Source organism: Oreochromis aureus, linkage group 22, assembly GCF_013358895.1.
Source record: "Oreochromis aureus strain Israel breed Guangdong linkage group 22, ZZ_aureus, whole genome shotgun sequence".
Lineage (NCBI taxonomy): Eukaryota > Metazoa > Chordata > Actinopteri > Cichliformes > Cichlidae > Oreochromis > Oreochromis aureus.
The window spans coordinates 36,787,525-36,809,874 of NC_052962.1; the positions used below are offsets into that span (position 1 = coordinate 36,787,525).

Sequence of the window (22,350 nt, forward strand, 5' to 3'; positions counted from 1 at the left end):
AAATGTTTCTCCCACTGATAACATTACATCCAGATGAACCGAATCAACCTTGTGGGTTTTACTTATCTAGATGATTGAGCATGCATCAAGACACCATGTGTATTAGTGCCTAATTATGAATAATATTACTCAGATATTGATCAGTGACAAACACAAAAGGCTACAGTTTCAAATATTTTAGACTCTCTGACAGGTGAGAGTAAAATGCTGAACATTTGTCTCAATGCTAGATAGAAAGCACTCAGGCATAGAATTTAGTGTTTATATGAACGTCTGTGAATGAGGCGTTTTATGAAGAGCTTTAATTGCTCAAGCTGAGTAGAAAAGTGTTATATAAGAACCAGTCAATGTACCATTTACCATTCCTTCATCTTCAGCCTGGACTCCACTGATGATCAGAGTGAAGTCAGAGTTTGATCCACTGCCTGTAAAACGAGCTGGAATCCCTGATGTTCTAGTGCGAGTGTAATAAATGGAAAGTTTAGGAGGATTTTCCATCCCTCTGTTGAGGCTAGGCTAAACAGTCTGATACATAGACCTTATGACTGGTCCATTTGATGGTGACAGTGTCCCCCAGAGCAGAGCTCCCTGCTCCAGACTGAGTCATGTTGATCAGGACTCTGATGCTACTAATGTACAGACACTCTCTATGGAAATGCTCTGGATCCAACTGGGACTTGGATAATTTGTGTCTTTATCAGTAGATCAATCATTTTTACAGTATTAAGGGAAATTGTTTTAAAACCTTTGGCATTTATACTAACTCAGTTCAGACTTTTATTATGTTGTTACATGGTTGACAAAACAATCAGATTATTTAACTATTTATTGCAAATATGTGTAAACTTATTTTTAATATAGCTCCTGTATTAAGAAAGTGAATAATATTACTAATGTTTCTTGTAATATAACCACGAATAAAGTCCTTAAACCCTTTATAAATGTACCTACACTGCAAAAAAACTACTCTGGAGGTTTTCACTAATTCATTAATTGCCTGTTTTAAAATTACCTGTGAAAGTGTGCAATTAAAAAGTCACAGACATGTTGCTCTCTACAGAAAGAAATCTTTGTTTTGTTCTGGGGTTTTTGGATTTGTTTTGGAAACAGTGAAAAAGTGTGAGTTAGTGATTGGTGGAGCAGAAAAAAGCATCTTACAGCTAAATATCAACTTGTGGTTTCTGTTATCTAAGATGACTGGTGTCTCTTAGGTGACACCTGTCCCATCTAGATGGTGCTGGGTTCCTCCAGTGACGAACTGAAGCAGGGAAATGCCACCATCATGGGTCTGACCAACAAGGGCTTCCACACAGACTTGAGGCTGTCACAAAGATGACTGACAGTGTTGGCAGTGGCAGCATCAGTAATGAGGAGAGCAGGAGCCCCGGGACACTACAGAATAATCTTCTATAGCTGAATCAGCACCGTGAAGCTCAAAGCAAACCACTGGATGAAGGTGGGATTTTCCTGTGTGTCCTGAATTTAGGTCATCTCTCCTGTTCCTGGAAACTACAGTCACAAACTCCTGTTACAAAGATGAGATAAAATTTTAAATGTATTTTTTTTCTATTAAAGGATGCTGTCTGTTGGGTTTATCTAGGCACAAACCCCGCTGGAACATGAAACCAATAACTGCACGAAAAAAACAAAACAAGACAGAGCTCTTTGTCTTTGTGGCTCGCGAGGGAAGTCAGCCAAAGTTGAGGAAAAGATTCCTTCACCTGAACTCAGCCCACTTCCACTGATTCCTTCGCTACAGCCCTTTTTATTGTCAGCAAGCAATCATTCATGAATATGCAATTACAAATACACGTGACATTCTTAAGCAGGCATCTCTGAACAACATCAATGTCTATATTCTGTGTGTAGGTGTGGGTGTGTGTGTGTGTGTTTCCAGCCATACTATACATAGACATACGACCTTTCAATGAACTTTAACTGTGTGTATGAGGTAAAACTAAACTATAAAAACAGGAACTTGCAATAGGTCATGTCTCAAACGAACATTTAAAGGTGTGAAGTCTTGCACTTTAAGAAACAGAGCAGTCTAGTTCCTAAAGCTATAATGGAAATTATAAGGTCGAGGCTGCTTCCTCTCATCTCAGGGTGCACAGAGTGTGCACAGAATCCTTATCAGACCAAATAAGGATAAAATACTTTATCAGCATATGAATGATTATATATCTCTAAGCATAAATGATTCCATGTTTCTAAGCACAAATGACAATATAAAAAATATCAATTCCAACACTATCCAGAGTAGCTTTTTTGACAGTGTCCGTGAATCGCTACATTATTGTAGTGGAGGGGACTGTGTGTCCCAGGGATCCCAGGGGCTATCTTGTCGGTGACCCTACCTGGACCTGGGGGGTATAGAGGATGTTTGGGGAGTGTGAGTGTGTGTACAGTGTTCATTTCTGTTTGTCTCTATGTTGTGTGAGTGCTAAGTATTTGTATATTGATTGATAGATTGAAGCCTTTATTTGTCACTTGCAGTTGCCTGCAGCAAAATCGGACCTTTCCGACCGCACATACAATACACAAACATCACAATGGGGAGACAGGACAGAACAGGCAGCATAAAGAAAACAATGAAATGTATAACACAAAAGGGCATTCAATGAGGAAAAAGAAACTCTGCTCGTCCTGATCCCTAATGGGCGATCAGAATGAGAAAACAGAAACAAAAACTTCTCAGCACAAAAGCACATTTATCTTCACAACACCATAAAACACAAGACAAGCAAAAGGGGAATATGCTAATGTACACAGCAGCATCAAGGACGCTGCACTCTCTGCGCAACCTAAAGTGATGCTGAACCTCCGTCTACATCGGATGGGAGGTAAGGTTTTTACCAAAAGGTGATCTTTATGGATTTCTTTTGTCTTTTCTCACTGTCCCTCTTCCCCTCTGTTTTTCTTTACCACTCCTTTTCCTAAACTTCTCTTATCTGTCTTTCTCTTTACGATCCCCCGGTTATATCTGTTCCGATTGTAATCATTTTAAAAGTAAATAAATAAAAAAATAATAAAGATCAATCAAGTGATCTTGAGAAAATAAATCTGTTGAGAATTTTTCTTGGCCTTCAGACAATAATTCTGATTGCTTCAGTGCCGAACGGGACAGGAAAAAAAAAATGTAATCGTCCAAAAGCTCATGGATTGAACTGTATTTAAACTAATATTTGTATGATGGTATTTGAAGAAGTCATCAGCTGAGTCATTGCTGCTGTGCAAACAGTGAATTATGTTGTTGAGTTTGTTTGTTTCAGAGTCAGAGAGCCGTGTCTCTCTACAGTCAGAGGTTTTTGTACGGCGCCTCAATGAGTTTGTATCACTGTGGTGGACTTTTGGTGGAGGAACCAGACTGAATGTTGGAAGTAAGTTTATTCTGGTTTACTATCAAATACTTTCATTTTTATTAAAGTTCCTTTAACAATTTCTCTTCTGATTTTGAGAGAAAAGCACGTAGCTTTACAATGAGTTTGATGCTGGAATTTTTTATCATCCTCTTATGTCGTGAAGGGTGATTCAGATCTGCTCTGTGAAAATGTTATGTCTACATTTCAGTCAAATTAAAACTGAAAAAAAAAAAATCAAACAATAATATAAAGAAGAAGAACTGTCAAGTATTGTTTGAAATTACTTCTGCTACATCTGCTTCTTTTATTTCCAGTGTAGTTTGAACATATTTCAGGTCAAACTGTATGATGATTCTCTCTGTGCTGATATGCATGAGAGCTTTCTTAAAGGGAAGTGAAACAATGTGTGAGTTAATGACTGGTGGAGCAGAAAAAACACCTGACAGAAACTTCTTAACGGAGAAAATCAGCTCTTACAGTAAAGGTGTCCGACTGTCTGCGGTTTGATTGACAGCTGTGTGCTCCCTGTGCTCTAAGCTGATTGGTGTCTCCTAGGTGATACCCGTCCCATCCTGACAGTGTTGCCCCCCTCCAGTGAGGAGCTACAGCAGGGGACTGCAACAATCACATGTCTGGCCAACAAGGGCTTCCCCTCAGACTGGAGTCTGTCCTGGAAGGTGGATGGCAGTGGCAGCATCAGCTGGGAGGAGAGCAGGAGCCCGTGGTGCTGCAGAATGACGGCCTCTACAGCTGGAGCAGCACCCTGAGGCTCCCTGCAGACCGCTGGATGAAGGTGGGCTCTGTGACCTGTGAGGCCACCCAGGGCTGCCAGACTCTGGTCTCAGAGCCACTGAGGAGAGTCCAGTGTTCCCAGTCCTGACCTGACTCAGCCTGATACTGGTTTAATGCTCTCATTCTCAACTCTGTAACTGTCTCTCCATCTTTCTTTTTAAAGAACAAATAAAGACTAAAACTGTTATTTTCTTTCTCATAATGACAACATTCATGTTTTAGGTAATAAAGATGTTTTGCAAAGTGAATTTTGGTTGAATCAGACATTTTATTTTATTCAAATCTAAAAACCTGAACTTGATGAATATATTTTTCATTTAGAAGAATTTAGACCAACTCTGCACTCCAACATGATGTCTTTATTTTACACTGGTAAAATAAAACATGAATGTTGCCATGGAAACAATCTCACCAGACTACAAAGCAAGTCTAAAGAAGAAAGAGTCTTTAGTGTCTCGTATGAGCTGTTTGTTCTGAGGAGAACTCACAGACAGGAGAGTCAACGAATACAAGGAGTGATTAGAAAGAATCTGAAGTACAAAGTTTTAATTTCATTGACGAACAAGGAGAAGATTAAATGAATGATGATATGAACAAAATGTGAAAAAACACCTTCAGTTCAATAACAGCTTTTTCACTCATGTTCATGTTTGATGATATACAGTGAAATCTTAAATTCACAGATGTATTGTTTTTATTTTGACCCTCAATGATCAGGAACATTTTCAGATTTTTGTTTAGATAGGTAGAGCAAACCACTGAATCTATATCAAGATAAAATCTAAGGACAAAGGTCATGAACCAGGGACCAGGAAGCAGAGTTGCAGTCTTACACGTCTCTCTGCAGCTTCTCTCCTCCTGCTACCCCCCCAAAAAAACCCATCTCCATTGAGACTGTGTCAGCTCCCAAACAGACAAAAAACAAACTAAATCCAGCAATAAACAACTTAAACATAAAAAAATCACAAAGAAAGAACAATACAGTATCCACATCTGAACCAAAGAGTAAAACAGTGAAATGTGGGTTATTAAATATTAGGTCTCTCTCCTCCAAGTCTCTGTTAGTACATGACTTAATAATTGATCAACAAATCGATTTACTCTGCCTTACAGAAACCTGGTTGCAGCAGGATGATTATGTTAGTTTAAATGAATCAACACCCCTGAGTCATTCTAACTACCAGAAACCTCGAAGCACAGGCCGAGGGGGCGGTGTGGCAGCAATTTTTCACACCAGCCTATTAATCAACCAAAGACCCAGACAGACTTTTAATTCATTTGAAAGCCTGATGCTTAGCCTCGTCCACCCCAGCTGTAAAACTCAGAAACCAGTCTTACTTGTTATCATCTATCGTCCACCTGGGCCTTACACAGAGTTTCTCTCTGATTTCTCAGACTTTTTATCTGATTTAGTGCTCAGCTCAGATAAAATAATTATTGTGGGTGATTTTAACATCCATGTAGATGCTAAAAATGACAACCTCAACATCGCATTTAATCTGTTATTAGACTCAATTGGCTTCTCTCAAAATGTAAAAGAACCCACCCACCACTTTAATCACACTCTAGATCTTGTTTTAACATATGGCATAGAAACTGAACATTTAACAGTGTTTCCTGAAAACCCTCTGCTGTCTTTCCTGATAACATTTACATTTACAATAATTGATTACACAGCAGTGGAGAGTAGACTTTATCACAGTAGATGTCTTTCTGAAAGTGCTGTAACTAAGTTTAAGAATATAATCCACACATTGTTATCATCTTCAATGCCCTGTACCAACATAGAGCAGAGCAGCTATCTCAAGTCAAGTCAAGTTGGCTTTATTGTCACTTCAACCATATACAGTTTGTACACAGTGAAGCGAAACAACGTTCCTCCAGGACCAAGGTGCTACATGCAACATAAATAAATTTACAACATAAATTAACAGAAAAACACTAAACTAGCTAACTAGAGACAGGACAGACTGACCTAACATAAATTACAACATAAATTAACAAAAAACAAAAACTAACTATCCAACTAAAACTAACTATCTAACTAGGTAGGTAGTGCAAGGTAACAGTAAACATACTTGGTATGTAGGTAGTGTTGGACAGTAAACATAATAATATTGTGCAAAAAGAGCATTTACAGGTTGTTGCTTTGAGGTAGTTGAGTTGAGCTGAGTGATAGTGTGTGTGTGTGTGTGTGTGTGTGTGTGTGTGTGTTTATCAGTCCAGTCCCTTTTTGTTGAGGAGACGGATGGCTTGTGGAAAAAGCTGTTGCACAGTCGGGATGTGTGTGCCCGAATGCTTGGTACCTTTTTCCAGATGGCAGGAGTGTGAAGAGTGTGTGAGAGGGGTGTGTCCAATCAGCCACAATGCTGGTGGCTTTGCGAATGCAGCGTGTGTTGTAGATGTCCTTAATAGAGGGGAGAGAGACCCCGATGATCTTCTCTGCTGTTCCCACTATCCGCTGTAGGGTCTTGCGGTCCGATATGGCACAGTTCCCAAACCAGACAGTGATACAGCTGCTCAGGATGCTCTCGATAGTTCCTCTATAGAAGGTGGTCAGGATCGGTGGTGGAAGCTGGGCCTTTCTCAGTCTTCTCAGAAAGAAGAGACGCTGTTGGGCTTTCTTGTGCAGGAAGCTGGTGTTGAGGGACCAGCCGAGGTCCTTCTCCAGGTGGACTCCCAGGAATTTGGTGCTGTCAACGATCTCCACAGAGGAGCCGTTGATGCTCAGCGGTGAATGGTCGCCTCGTGTCCTCCTAAAGTCGACAAACATCTCTTTTGTCTTGTCAACATTCAGAGACAGGTTGTTGTCTTTACACCAGTCCGTTAGCCTCTGCACTTCCTCTCTGTACGCTGACTCGTCGTTCTTGCTAATGAGACCCACCACGGTCGTGTCATCAGCGAACTTAATGATGTGATTTGAACTGTGTGTTGCTACACAATCATGAGTCAGCAGTGTGAACAGCAGAGGACTGAGCACACAGCCTTGTGGGGCCCCAGTGCTCAGTGTGGTGCTGCTGGAGGTGCAGTTCCCGATCCGTACTGTCTGAGGCCTTCCGGTCAGAAAGTCCAGGATCCAGTTGCAGAGGGAGGTGTTCAGGCCCAACAGGCTCAGCTTTCCGATCAGCTGTTGGGGTTTTCAGTTTTCAGTTTTCAGTTTTATTTGTCATATGCAAGTTAGCACAGGGTCAACATCGCAATGAAATGTGTTTGACGAGCAGCGGTCTCTCAGCAGCATGATACAGTAGGAAAAAATATAATAAAATATAATATAATAAAATAAAATAACAAATAGAAAAATAGTAAAGAACAAAATATTAGAGAGACATGGTAAAAGAGAAAAGATGACTAAATATATATGTATCTATAGATATAAATATATGTACACTAGTGATTAAATAAGAAAATCTTGAAAAGAAATATGACGGGAGGGCAGATGGGATATTGCACAGGAATGAGCAGCAGAAATTTACAGTATTGCACTTTTTAAATATAAATTACAATAACAATAAAGTGAAGTGACCAGTGCAGATTAATCAGAGTACTTGTGAAGCTGCAGGGTAGCTTCTGAGTCCTGTGTTGTGTGTGTTTAAGTGTTGTGGTTGAGGTGTCGTATGGCTTGATGGTAGAAACTGTTTTTAAGTCTTGTAGTCCGAGCAGACAGACTCCTGTAACGTCTGCCAGATGGTAACAAGGAGAACAGCTGATGTGCTGGGTGGCTGTGGTCCTTGATGATGCTGTGTGCTTTACGGAGGCATCGCTGGTGATAAATGTCCTGAATGGCAGGAAGCCTCGTGCCAGTGATGTGCTCTGCTGCCTTCACCACCCTCTGTAGTGATTTACGGCTGCTGGCAGAGCAGCTTCCGTACCAAACTGTGATGCAGCTCGTCAGCAAGCTCTCAATTGCACACCTGTAGAAATTTGAGATGATGCTGGCGTTCATGCCAAACCTCCTCAGCCTCCTCAGGAAGTAAAGCCGCTGGCGAGCTTTCCTGATAGCAGTGTCTGTGTGAAGGGTCCAGGAGAAGTCCTCAGTGATGTTGACTCCAAGGAACTTGAAGCTGCTGACCCTTTCGACCTTGACACCGTTGATGTGGATGGGCTGGTGTTCCCTGACTGGTCGTTTCCGGTAGTCCACTATCATTTCTCTAGTTTTGCTGATGTTGAGAGTCAGGTTATTTTCCAGGCACCACTCGTACAGTGCCATCACCTCCTCTCTATAGGCCGTCTCATGAGGGGGGATGATCGTGTTGAATGCTGAGCTGAAATCTATGTACAGCATTCGAACGTGTGTGTCCTTCTTGTCCAAGTGCGTGAGGGCAAGATGGAGTGCAGTGGAGATGGCGTCGTCCGTTGAGCGGTTATGGCGGTACGCAAATTGCAGTGGGTCCAGTGAGGGAAGCAGCAAGGTCTTGATGTGTCTCATGACGAGCCGCTCGAAGCACTTCATGATGGTGGGTGTAAGTGCAACAGGACGGTAGTTGTTGAGACAGGACACAGAAGACTTCTTGGGCACGGGGACGATGGTGGTGGCCTTGAAGCACGTGGGAACGACGGCACTGCTCAGAGAGATGTTGAAGATGTCGGTGAGAACATCTGCCAGCTGTTCAGCACATTCTCTGAGCACTCTGCCTGGGATGTTGTCTGGTCCAGCAGCTTTACGTGGGTTGACTCTGCGTAGAGTTTTCCTCACCTCAGCTGTAGTGAGACACAGCACCTGGTCGTTCGGAGGAGGGGTGGACTTCCTCGCCGCCACGTCAATCTGCCTGTCGAACCGAGCGTAGAAGTTGTTCAGCGCATCTGGGAGGGAGCCGTCACCATCACAGGCAGGTGATGTCGTCCTGTAGTTAGTGATGGCTTGTAAGCCCTGCCACATGCGCCGTGTGTCGCCGCTGTCCTTGAAGTGGTTGTTGATTCTCTGGGCGTGTGCACACTTCGCCTCTCTGATGGCCCGAGAAAGTTCGGCCCTAGCTCTACTAAGCGCCAACGCTGAACGCTACTCCAACAGAGGTCGATTATCTTGTTAAAAATTTTACCTCCTCACTACGTACGACTCTGGATACTGTAGCTCCTGTGAAAACTAAGGCCTCAAATCAGAAGTACCTGACTCCGCGGTATAATTCTCAAACACGTAGCCTAAAGCAGATGACTCGTAAGCTGGAGAGGAAATGGCGTGTCACAAATTTAGAGGATCATCATTTAGCCTGGAGAAATAGTTTGCTGCTTTATAAGAAAGCCCTCCGCAAAGCCAGAACATCTTACTATTCGTCACTGATTGAAGAAAATAAGAACAACCCCAGGTTTCTCTTCAGCACTGTAGCCAGGCTGACAAAAAGTCAGAGCTCTACTGAGCCAACAATCCCTTTAACGTTAACTAGTAATGACTTCATGAACTTCTTCACAAATAAAATTCTTATCAATAGAGAAAAAATTACCAATAATCATCCCACAGATGTAATATTATCTACAGCTACTCTTAGTACCATTGATGTTAAGTTAGACTCTTTTTCTCCAATTGATCTTTCTGAGTTAACTTCAATAATTAATTCCTCCAAACCATCAACGTGTCTTTAGACCCCATTCCTACAAAACTGCTCAAAGAAGTCCTGCCATTAATTAATTCTTCGATCTTAAATATGATCAACCTATCTCTAATAATCGGCTATGTACCACAGGCCTTCAAGGTGGCTGTAGTTAAACCTTTACTTAGAAAGCCATCTCTAGACCCAGCTGTCTTAGCTAATTATAGGCCAATCTCCAACCTTCCTTTCATATCAAACATCCTTGAAAGAGTAGTTGTCAAACAGCTAACAGATCATCTGCAGAGGAATGGCTTATTTGAAGAGTTTCAGTCAGGTTTCAGAGCTCATCACAGCACAGAAACAGCTTTAGTGAAGGTTACAAATGATGTTCTTATGGCCTCTGACAGTGGACTCATCTATTCAATTTCAATTCAATTCAATTTTATTTATATAGCGCCAAATCACAACAAAAGTCGCCTCAAGGCGCTTTATATTGTACAGTAGATAGCACAATAATAAATACAGAGAAAAACCCAACAATCATATGACCCCCTATGAGCAAGCACTTTGGCGACAGTGGGAAGGAAAAACTCCCTTTTAACAGGAAGAAACCTCCGGCAGAACCAGGCTCAGGGAGGGGCGGCCATCTGCTGCGACCGGTTGGGGTGAAAGAAGGAAAACGGGATGAAAGACATGCTGTGGAAGAGAGACAGAGATTAATAACAGATATGATTCGATGCAGAGAGGTCTATTAGCACATAGTGAGTGAGAAAGGTGACTGGAAGGAAAAACTCAATGCATCATGGGAATCCCGGCAGCCTCACGTCTATTGCAGCATAACTAAGGGAGGATTCAGGGTCACCTGGTCCAGCCCTAACTATATGCTTTAGCAAAAAGGAAAGTTTTAAGCCTAATCTTGAAAGTAGCGATAGTGTCTGTCTCCCGAATCCAAACTGGAAGTTGGTTCCACAGAAGAGGGGCCTGAAAACTAAAGGCTCTGCCTCCCATTCTACTTTTAACCCTAGAACACTATCGCTATAAATAGTAACACAATCACTAGTGCCGGGTGATTTTTACCCGATATAATATAACCAATAAAAAGTAATCAAATATATCAAAATATGACAACACATGACAAATTAGAGTGGTCATGTGGCATGACCACTCTAATTATTATACAGGAGGCATTATACATGCCACCAGTGGCATGTATAATGTAAACAGAATTGGTCCTAACACCGAAGATGTCGGTGAGAACATGCTTCCCTTAGGCAGCATCATTAGAAGACATAGCATAAATTTTCACTGCTATGCAGATGACACGCAGCTCTATCTATCCATGAAGCCAGGTAACACACACCAATTAGTTAAACTGCAGGAATGTCTTAAAGACATAAAGACCTGGATGGTCTCAAATTTTCTGCTTCTTAATTCAGATCAAACTGAGGTTATTGTACTCGGCCCTGAAAATCTTAGAAATATGGTATCTAAGCAGATTCTTACTCTGGATGGCATTACCTTAGCCTCCAGTAATGCTGTGAGGAACCGTGGAGTCATTTTTGACCAGGACATATCCTTCAATGCACATATTAAACAAATATGTAAGACCGCTTTCTTCCATTTGCGCAACATCTCTAAAATTAGAAATATCCTGTCTCAGAGTGATGCTGAAAAACTAGTTCATGCATTCATTACTTCCAGGCTGGACTACTGTAATTCTTTATTATCAGGATGTCCTAAAAACTCACTGAAAAGTCTTCAGCTAATCCAAAATGCTGCAGCAAGAGTACTGACAGGGACTAGAAAGAGAGAGCATATTTCTCCTGTTTTGGCTTCCTGTTAAATCCAGAATTGAATTCAAAATCCTGCTCCTCACATACAAGGTCTTAAATAATCAGGCCCCATCTTATCTTAATGACCTTGTAGTACCATATCACCCTATTAGAGCACTTCGCTCTCGCTCTGCAGGCTTACTTGTTGTTCCTAGAGTATTTAACCCTAGAACACTATCGCCAGGTGATTTACACCCGGGAAAATACATTTACATGATTTCTCTCTCCTGCAGCTGTTTGCGTGTCGAGGAGCCTGTGCCTTCACCAGGGAAGTCTCAAATTTCCCAGGAATGGGTGGACCAAAGACCAGCTTTCCAGAGTCATTATTTTGTTTTAGGAGGGTTTTTTTTTTCATTTTGTTAGACATGGCACAGTTGAAAGTAAAAGAAGACCACTCTAATTTGTCATGTGTTGTCATATTTTGATATATTTGATTACTTTTTATTGGTTATATTATATCGGGTAAAAATCACCCGGCACTAGTGATTGTGTTACTATTTATAGCGATAGTGTTCTAGGGTTAAAAGTAGAATGGGAGGCAGAGCCTTCAGTTTTCAGGCCCCTCTTCTGTGGAACCAGCTTCCAGTTTGGATTCGGGAGACAGACACTATCTCTACTTTCAAGATTAGGCTTAAACGTTCCTTTTGCTAAAGCATATAGTTAGGGCTGGACCAGGTGACCCTGAATCCTCCCTTAGTTATGCTGCAATAGACGTAGGCTGCCGGGGATTCCCATGATGCATTGAGTTTTTCCTTTCCAGTCACCTTTCTCACTCACTATGTGTTAATAGACCTCTCTGCATTGAATCATACCTGTTATTAATCTCTGTCTCTCTTTCACAGCATGTCTTTATCCTGTCTTCCTTCTCTCACCCCAACCGGTCGCAGCAGATGGCCCCGCCCCTCCGTGAGCCTGGTTCTGACAGAGGTTTCTTCCTGTTAAAAGGGAGTTTTTCCTTCCCACTGTCGCCAAAGTGCTTGCTCATAGGGGGTCATATGATTGTTGGGTTTTTCTCTGTATGTATTATTGTGCGATCTACTGTACAATATAAAGCGCCTTGAGGCGACTTTTGTTGTGATTTGGCGCTATATAAATAAAATCAAATTGAATTGAATGAACAAGACTTATCCTGGTATCTGTTAATGGCCCACGTTTGTTCTTTGGTTAAATATATATTTGAAAGTTGAACACAACATGTATGCGATAGCAGTAGGATGCAATTTTTTGATGAATCACTTTTGTGTGTGTGTGTGTGTGTGTGTGTGTGTGTCCTCAGTGAACTGTATCAGTCTCTGCAGTATCTTCCAGCTGCAGCAGTCACTTCAGTTTCTGTTCAGTCTGACTGAGGGAGGTTTTGTACGACTGTTTTCACTGTGTGAACACATACTGACTGTTAGGATAGTGAAAACTCTGACAGTAATAAACTGCTGCATCTTCAGCCTGGACTCCACTGATGGTCAGAGTGAAGTCAGAGTTTGATCCACTGCCTGTAAAACGAGCTGGAATCCCTGATTGTCGAGTGCTAGTGTAGTAAATAAGACGTTTGGGAGTTTCTCCATCTTTCTGTTGGTACCAGGCTAAACAGTGGTAGTTGCTATGAACATAAACATTCTGACTGGTCCTACACTTGATGTTCACAGATCCTCCTACAGCAGAGCTCACTGCTCCAGGCTGAGTCACTGTGATCTGTCCTCTGGACTCTGAGGATACAGAGACAAAAACATAAAGCAGCTTCATGGTTTTGTGGGCTTCATTTCAGAGGGACAGATGTTGATAGAGGAGAGGAGTTTGATTCTCTGGACTTTACCTGTGAAGCAGCAGCAGAGGAGAGTCCAGATGAGGACGCAGATCAAAGTCATGTTTTTGATGAGGAGGATTTCTGTGGCTTCTGTTGTGATGAAGGACAGCTGTCAGTCATCCAGTGTTCAACTCTCAGGACTATAAACTCTCCCAGAGCACTGGAGCATGGTGCTGCTGATGCAAAGTGCCTCTCTATGGAAATCATCTGACTGACTTCAGCATGATTATGTAAGCAATCATCACAGTGTGAATTCACAGTTGTCATTTCAATCGGCCAGCATGTTTTGAGTAAAATGTAAAATGGTATAATTTAATTTTTTTGGTGTGGGATGCACTTTCCAGGCCCCAAGTATTTGATTGTTGTTGCTTTTATCTTTTATTCATTCAGGATCTGTGACTTTCTCCTGGACTGGTTCCAACATGGACTTGGATCAGTTTTATGATGCTGTTTAGTGATGGATCAAACAAATTAACATGATCAAGATGTCAGAGTCAGTCTGGATTAGACTTTGCCAGTAAAACATTTAAAAGATCAGGAACAGTTCCAACATGAAGTTTTTTCAGCATGATTGGAAGAGAAAATTACAAAGGAGAAAACTCATCTGAAGCAAATCACATCATCTGCCAAAGATGTTGGAGCCAAAGTTATGGCACTGATGTTTTTGGCTGCCAGTGTAGCTGGGCCACTAGTGTTTATTGATAATGTTACTGCTGATAGAGGTAGCAGGGTGAAATGTGAAGTGTACACAGCTATACTCTCTGCTCACATTCAACCAAGTGCTGCAACACTCACTGGACAACCCTTCACAGTATAAATGGATAATGACCCCCAAAAGAGTTTAAAAACCAACAGAGACTTTCTCGGCAAAGAAATATGATATTCTTCAATAGTCAAGTCACCTTATTTCACCTCAACAGAGCATGCTTTCCTGTCATTATATACTAAACTGGATGCAGGGAGACCCAAAAACAAGCAGAAATTGAAGATGGCTTCAGTGAAGGCCTAGCAGAGCATTTTGGTGCATTTGGGGATCTCCATTGGTTCAAGACTTTAGGCAGTCATTGTCTACGACGGATTTATATCCAAGTATAAAAAATTATTATTATATTTAGAATTATCCTTGTTTATCCAATTAATTGTGTGCCTCTGAAAATGGCACACAAGCTCTAAATATGGCTGTGATTCCTAACCAGCTGATACAAAATTGAACTCCAAAAACTTCTCATGCCCTTAAAGGATAAGGAGTTGTTGTGGAAACTTTAACAATAACGTCTGTGAAGGCTCTCAGTCTGAAGAGGCTTCTCGGATGAGAGATGAAACGTCTTCAAGCAACTTAAAGAAGTTCAAACGCTTTTCTTTCCAAGCCCCTTAGACTTTAACAATAACCTGCAATACACCCAGTGAGCATTCTGAAGTGATTTAATTAGGAAGAGACTGAACGGGCTGATCCAAAGGGCCAGCTCTGTTCTAGGATGCCCTCTGGACCCAGTGGAGGTGGTGAGTGACAGGAGAATGGTGGCTAAGCTGTCATCCCTGTTGGACAACTCCCACCCCATGCATGAGACTGTGACAGCACTGAGCAGCTCCTTCAGTGGGAGACTGCGGCACCCACGGTGCGGGACGGAGAGATTTCGCAGGTCTTTCCTCCCCACTGCTGTCAGACTCCACAACAAAGACTTTAACTGATCAAACACACACATGTGCAATAACACTAAGTGCAATAATCTTCCTGGCATCGTTGTATTTTTTACTCAGTTGTATATAGCATTTGTATTCTATTTTTATCTTATTGCATATTTTATTCTATTTTATTCTGCTGTATATAGTATTTTATTTTATTCTATTCTGTACAGTTGTGTACTGTATTTATTCTTCTTTTATTTTATTCTAATTTTTGCTTCATAACTTTTGCACTGTCCACTTCCTGCTGTGACAAAACAAATTTCCCACATGTGGGACTAATAAAGGTTATCTTATCTTATCTTATTAACAAATTGCAATGTGGAGAAAACGATCACCAAACAGTTTTCTCAGGAAGGACATCGCCCTGAATTATTGTTAAACCTTCCCAAACACTCTCGAAACAAATAACATTCCATAGCATATCATATATCTCTATGCCTTCAGTATAGAGATATATGCTGGCAGGCTATAAGAGAATTAGCTAACACTGCTGAGAGGACCAGTTGCTGGCTATGGTTAAAAAGGGCTGACATCACTTGGGCAGCTAAGGCAGTCAGCTAACCGCGAGATACACGCCCAGGATTGATCGACCCTGGTGGGCCTGCCTCAACAGGGGCGTCAAAAAGGTAAAACATAGCATTAGAAGTTTTGCTGGTTGACTGATACAGCTGTCTCAGGGCCTCCTGGGGACTGTGCAGGTAACCTCATGGTAGTGAAACCAAAAGGAGGAATGAAAGAAAGGAAAGGAAAATGTTCTGCTCTTCTTCCCTCTGCTTTTCTTCCCTTTTCTGGGAGGCAGTGGGGAGGTAGAGCGTACAGCCCGAGCCGGCGGGGAGGTGTGGGAAGCCACATTGGGCGCCCCCCTTCCGGCTCTCCTCTCTGCTCTCTCCTATCTTGCCCATCTTGTCTTACTTCTCTCTATTACATTTTCTATCCCTTTGAAGAAGTGAGGCTCCATAAATATTTCTCAGTCGCAGGGAATAGATAGAAGAAAATAAACCGAAGAAAACTAAGATAAGATAAGATAAGATAAGATAAGATAAGATAAGATAAGATAACCTTTATTAGTCCCACACGTGGGAAATTTGTTTTGTCACAGCAGGAAGTGGACAGTGCAAAAGTTATATAGCAAAATTAGAATACAATAAGAATAGAATACAATAGAAATAAGAATACTGTACACAACTGTAAAGAATAGAATAATATAAAATAAAATACTATATACAGTAGAATAAATAGAATAAAATATACAATAGGATAAAAATAGAATGCAAATGCTATATACAACTGAGTAAAAAATACAACTTTGTCAGAAAAAGAGTATTGCACTTAGTCGAATCAAATCAAATCACTTTTATTGTCACGTCACATGTGCAGGTACACTGGTACAGTACATGTGAGTGAAATTCTTGTGTGCGAGCTTCACAAGCAACAGAGTTGTGCAAAAATACAATAACGTAAAACAAGCAAAATATAAGAATGGCTAAATCTGAGTGTAATAAATATATGTACAATATAAGAGTGTATGCATTACTGGATGTGTATACTAAATATGTTTTTGTTTTTTTGTTTTTTTACGTGTGTGTGTGTGTGTATATACATATTTTACAAATTAAATAGATTAAACAATAAAATAAAATATATAAAATATACAGAGGTTGGTAGTTGAGACATGTGCAAAACAAGTGGCATTTATATACAGTGTGGAGTGCATAATGTTGTTGAATGTGGGTGAGGTGTCTATGAAGTGTTCAGCAGTCTGATGGCCTGATGGAAAAAGCTGTCTCTCAGTCTGCTGGTTCGGGACCGGATGCTGCAGAACCTCCTTCCTGATGGAAGTAGTCTGAAGAGTTTATGACTGGGGTGACTGGAGTCCTTGATGATCCTCCCCGCTTTCCTCAGGCACCGCTTCCTGTAGATGTCCTGGAGGGAGGGAAGCTCACCTCCAATTATTCTTTCAGCACACCGCAGTGTTATTGCACATGTGTGGATGTGTGTGTTTGATCAGTTGAAGTCTTTGTTGTGGAGTCTGACAGCAGTGGGGAGGAAAGACCTGCAAAATCTCTCCGTCCCACACCGTGGGTGTCGCAGCCACTGAAGGAGCTGCTCAGTGCTGTCACAGTCTCCTGCATGGGGTGGGAGATGTTGTCCAACAGGGATGACAGCTTAGCCACCATTCTCCTGTCACTCACCACCTCCACTGGGTCCAGAGGGCATCCTAGAACAGAGCTGGCCCTGCGGATCAGCCTGTTCAGTCTCTTCCTGTCCCCAGCAGAGATGCTGCCGCCCCAGCAGACCACACCATAAAAGATGGCTGAGGCCACCACAGAGTCATAGAAGGTCTTCAGGAGTGGGCCCTCCACTCCAAACGACCTGAGTCTCCGCAGCAGGTACAGCCTGCTCTGCCCTTTCCTGTAGAGGGCGTCTGAGTTATGAGTCCAGTCCAGTTTGTTGTTCAGATGAACACCAAGGTACCTGTAGCTGTTGTGAGATTATTATATTATCTTATGCCATGTTATACCCCTGATTAATGATTGTGAAATTATTATGTAGTTTTAGTTTGCTTTATTCTCCTGAAGAGGTGATAACTATTAGATTTATTAAACTGATTTGTATTACATTAGACTGCTGATTTATTGTGAATGGATGATATTGTTTTATGATGCATTATACTGCTGAGTTATAAGAAATACCATTTTCAGAGAGTCATGGCCTTATTTGTCTGATTAGAAGAGAACAGAACATACCAGAGAGGTTTTCTGCCCCAACTCATCAGGAGGAGATAAAACAAGGAGCCGAGGTCATAACTTAGGTGCCGTGTGAGAGAAAGAATGTGAATGTTTAGGCTTTTACGACTAGGTGGGGGCCACTAGAGACTATAAGAGGCTGAGTAACCCTCCACCAGTTTGAGATTTGCTGTGACCCTCTGCATGCATCTCTCCCCATCCGGATGGTTTATGCTCAAAAGTGTTAAATTATATGGAAATAAAGAATTGTTGATTGAGCATTTATACACCGAGTGTTGTCCTTCCTTCAGCCCAAAGATTAAAAGAATTGGGAGATTTTAACAACTTGGTGCCGTGACCTGGATCTGTGGTGTGCTGAGGAAGGGCAGATTTGGCCTGTGGTGAGATCGTGGGGCGAGGCGAACAGAGGGCCGGTCCAAAAACAGAAAGGTAAGTACAGCCTGTTGTATTATAAATACCAAATGTGCATATTGGGCTTTCCAAATTAATCTGTTCGCTGAGTTACACGTATTTTCACATTAAATTGTCGGTGTCTGGTTTTCGGCGCGAGATACTAACAACATAAGTTGAGGCTGAATTCCAGTGTGTCATAGGAACTGCCTCTAACAAGAAACTAATAACATACCACGTTGAGTCTAGTTGCAGCCCATGTTACCTTCCACATTTAACTTTGTCTATGACTGGCCTCTGTTGCGAGAAACGGGGAAAACTTCTAAGACGCGGCCAAAGTTTAGCATATGAAATAGAGGTGAAATAGAGCCTGGCTTGTGGTGTGCTTGCATTTCAAAGGTGAGCTCAGAGGTTTCTGTGTGTGTTTCTGCGTGTGAGACGCGTTCTTTGTGTGTTTCAGTGGGTGAAATATGAACATGGTGACAGTGACGGTTAATGTGTGAATAGGAGGACATTAGTGCGAAGAGGATATTTTATGATCTAAGGTTGACGCCTAGTGTACCTGTGGAAATTAATTTTGCCCTGGGGTTGGCTCCCCCACCGTACATTGGACGCGGCGTACGGACCAGCGGCGTCTGGAGGTCCAGGCTTATCACCTGAGAGCTGAGGGCCCTCAAACGATAACAGAATAACACTGAAACCGCTGTGTAATCATGGGTTTACAATTATTCTGGAATAGAACAAGAGGATATTTTGACATCTAAGGTTGAGTTCTATATTAGTCAAAAAAAAAAGGGTTGAATTCCTCGTTTCAGTGGTTGAAATTGCTGTGTGCCTGTCCCCTGACGAGTGTGAAATTAAATAAAGAGGGCAATTTGGAGCCACATAGAGATAGACGGGCATAATTGGGTGTATTACTCTGTGGTGTAAGAAAAAAGAAAAAAGGAATAGAGGAGTTAAAGTAGTAAGAGGCGTGTAGTGGTGTGAAATATGTTGGGTTTTAAAACTGACGTAGCGAAAGGAGAAATAAAGTGAGAGTGAAGAATTATTGAGAAGTAGAGAGAGGAGTGTGTTGGGAGACTGGCATGCAGTTTGCGCTGTCAAGGTGGGCATGTTGCCTGCTTGTCTATTTAACAATGATGAAAATGATATTAAATAAATCTCTTAGTGTATTAATACAGGTGGTTACGGACCTGGACCAACCGCCCACCACAAGCACAGCGGCCGAAGCAAAATTATAGTAATGGAAACCACACCCAGCAAGAATCAGCAGCTGTGGAAGAGACAGCAGCGAGGAGATAATTAGAGGAGAAATGAAGGTTTTAAGAGCACATAAAATTGGGTTGGATTTTGGGGCCAATGGACTTGTGGAGGTTGGGAAGGCGTCCGGAGCATTGCAACAAAAGGTGAAACAAAAACACACACAAGCAGAGAAAGGTGAGAGAAAGGCTCCTTTTAAGGTAACGCCTTGTTTGAGAAAAAGTTATAAATAACCCGCCTACAAATGCACACTCACGCAATGAAAAAACAGCTTACACTCATGAACACGTGAAGATTTTCCGGCAAGATTGAAGCAGGGAAATTTAACATACACCTGTTGTTTTTAATGATGAAGTTTATCCATTACTAACAAATAAACCCTCTGGGTTGCAGGACAACAATTTAACTTCAAAGAAAAAGAAAATAAAGAGACTGGTATGACCAACCAGTGATGAAACAACAAAATTTAGTGGTTAAGAGTCAAATTGTGAGGTGTTTTCTGCTGATTGAACAACACAAGTGATTACTGAAGGAAGGAAATTTCTCTTTTGTGAGTTTAAACATGATCTTAAGAATTTGAACATGTGCATGTTGTCCTGTCAACTTGGTGGGTTATGAGTTGATTATATCGTGAGAAAAAAAAAGAAGGGGGGAGGAGGCTGACACTGGGCCTGGCCCGGTGTTTCTCCCCTCTCTTTGTAACACAGCCAAAACAACATCATTTTCCTGTTCGTTTGTTTTTGTTTTGTTTTTGTTTTTTGTTTTTTCTCTTTATGTTTAATTACAGGCTGCTTTGCCGGCCCTGAAAGCCGAGGCTGACCTGGACTCCTGCTCTCCCCTCTACCATCTTCGACGTGACCCTGACCAAATGCTGCAGCAGCTGGACCCACAACAACAACCTGAAAATGTCAACAGTGTTGCAGGAAAAGGATCTCATGCAACGGAGACGGAGGGCGTTAAACCCAAGGCCCGTTTCACTACACGGGGGAAAATTCTCAGACAGCTTCAGCTGACAGAGCTGTGACGAGACGCCCAATAAGCCCGGATGAAAAGTGAGGCCGAGCAACATAATGCTGACCTTGATAACTCTGCATTAACACTGTGCAGGACAGTGACGGACCAACACGGATGATCGGGCAGCAAAAAGGGCGCGACAGAGACAGGAGGAGCAACTGAGGTCAAAAAGCACCTCAGAATGGACAAAAACACAGAGGAAGATGCAGGTTTCACCTGCGGTGAGCATGGACACTGGAGAAAAGGACTGCCCCAATTGGGGTCAGAACCAGGATGGACTGAACTTTGAACAGCAGCAGCAATGATCACAAACAGACTGAAAAGGAGGAGGGCAGGACCCCAGGGCACGCTTCAGGCTGTGGTTTACCCAAAACACCAGAACAGGAAAGTGATGAACACACACACACACACACACACACACGTCTACACAGACACAGACTCAGAATGAAGAGAGACACACACATGAACACATGCGCACTCGTTGATTGAGTGAGAAATGACACACACACACACACACAAATCGAAATGCTGATTCACTGAGAAGTGATACACACACATACACATGCACACGCTTGTGCAATGAAGAGTGATGCACACACACACACACACACACACACGGTGATGCAATGAAGAATGCTTTGCTAACAAATGCTTATGCTGATATGCAAAATGCTGCACACAAACATCCAAATATACAGAATTTGTTATAAGAAGCTATTGATTACTTAGAATGTGTTTTATGTCACCCAAAGGGCATTTATGTAGATTTAAGGGACAAGGTCTAAAACGGTTTGGTTATGAAAATAATGTCTGTGCGAGATGTCTGTTTATGGCTCAAGGCCTTGACTGAATTGTTTATTGTGCTCCCTACAGCCCTGATGAGGAACAGTGGCACAGAGTGAAAATGATGAACTAATAGTGTAAGTTTTATTTCAGAGTGCTGCATTTTCTGTGATTGAGAGTTAATTGAAGGAGGAACGAAAGGTGTTACGGCACCTGAGGTTCTCATTCCCACACAATATTGTCCCAGGAGAAGCAAAAACTTTCCTGTGAATTTCTGGCTGATTTTGGGGTTCTGCTTAGCACTAGGTTGATTTTTTTAGTGAGGTTTGGGTTGTTTTCTTTCTCTAAGTGAGAGAGAGAGATGGTTTTATGCTTGGACATGTCTGCAACGGGCCCTAGTATGTGTTATTCTATTAGTATTTTATTGGTTACGCTTGTGTTTGCTTTTGTTACAGTGCACTGAGATAAGAAAATCTGAGAGGTGTGATCCACCGGTGGTGATATTTTGATATTTTGTGAGTTCATGATTTAATAATCAGCTCTTTAAATCAGGCCTAACAGATTGAAATTTAAAGCGCTATGAAATATTCTTACTGGAAACAGTCGCAGAGTGTGCTTCTCCATGATTATAATGGGCTTGGGAGAAATTCACTTATATGGGACATTGATCACAGGAGAAGTCCTGAGTCTAAAAGGATTGCACGAGTCAATCCAGTTCAAAAAACAAAGAATTGTTTTCTTTTTAAAATGATGACGTCATCTTGCTGGTGATGGATACTCGAATAGGTTGCGCGTGAGACTCCATTATCAGCAACATCTGGTATGAATGTGTGTGAATGAATGCATGTGACTGGACTGTGATGGACTGACTTGATACTGAGACAAAGACTGCACGAACTTTAGGATTAGTAAATGCTGACAAACAATTCACCCAGCCGGCAAGAGAAGGGTGGATGCTTCGCTTTGTTTTGTTTTGTTTTTGCAGGAGCAGGAGGATAAGGGAGACTGGAGGAGGAGAATTTCTGATGCTTTTTGAGATATGATGTCACTAACCTTTTCTTTTAATTTTCTAGCTCCGGTGAATTGACACATGGGAGTGTGTCAAAAAGGGGGAAGTTGAGAAGTTGAGTTTTAACATCTAACAATGGTTATATGAACATTTTT

The 22,350-nt window shown here is 41.8% G+C and overlaps 1 pseudogene and 1 gene segment (V, D, J or C); one reads left to right on the forward strand and one right to left on the reverse strand.

Moving 5' to 3' along the window:
• The first annotated feature begins 2,751 nt into the window (after nucleotides 1–2,751).
• LOC120435792 lies at nucleotides 2,752–4,399 on the forward strand (annotated as a pseudogene).
• An 8,477-nt stretch (nucleotides 4,400–12,876) lies between these two features.
• Nucleotides 12,877–13,367, reverse strand: LOC120435578. The segment is given in 2 exon segments: nucleotides 12,877–13,208; nucleotides 13,316–13,367. Coding segments are annotated over 2 exon segments (384 nt in total).
• Between the last annotated feature and the right edge of the window lie 8,983 nt (nucleotides 13,368–22,350).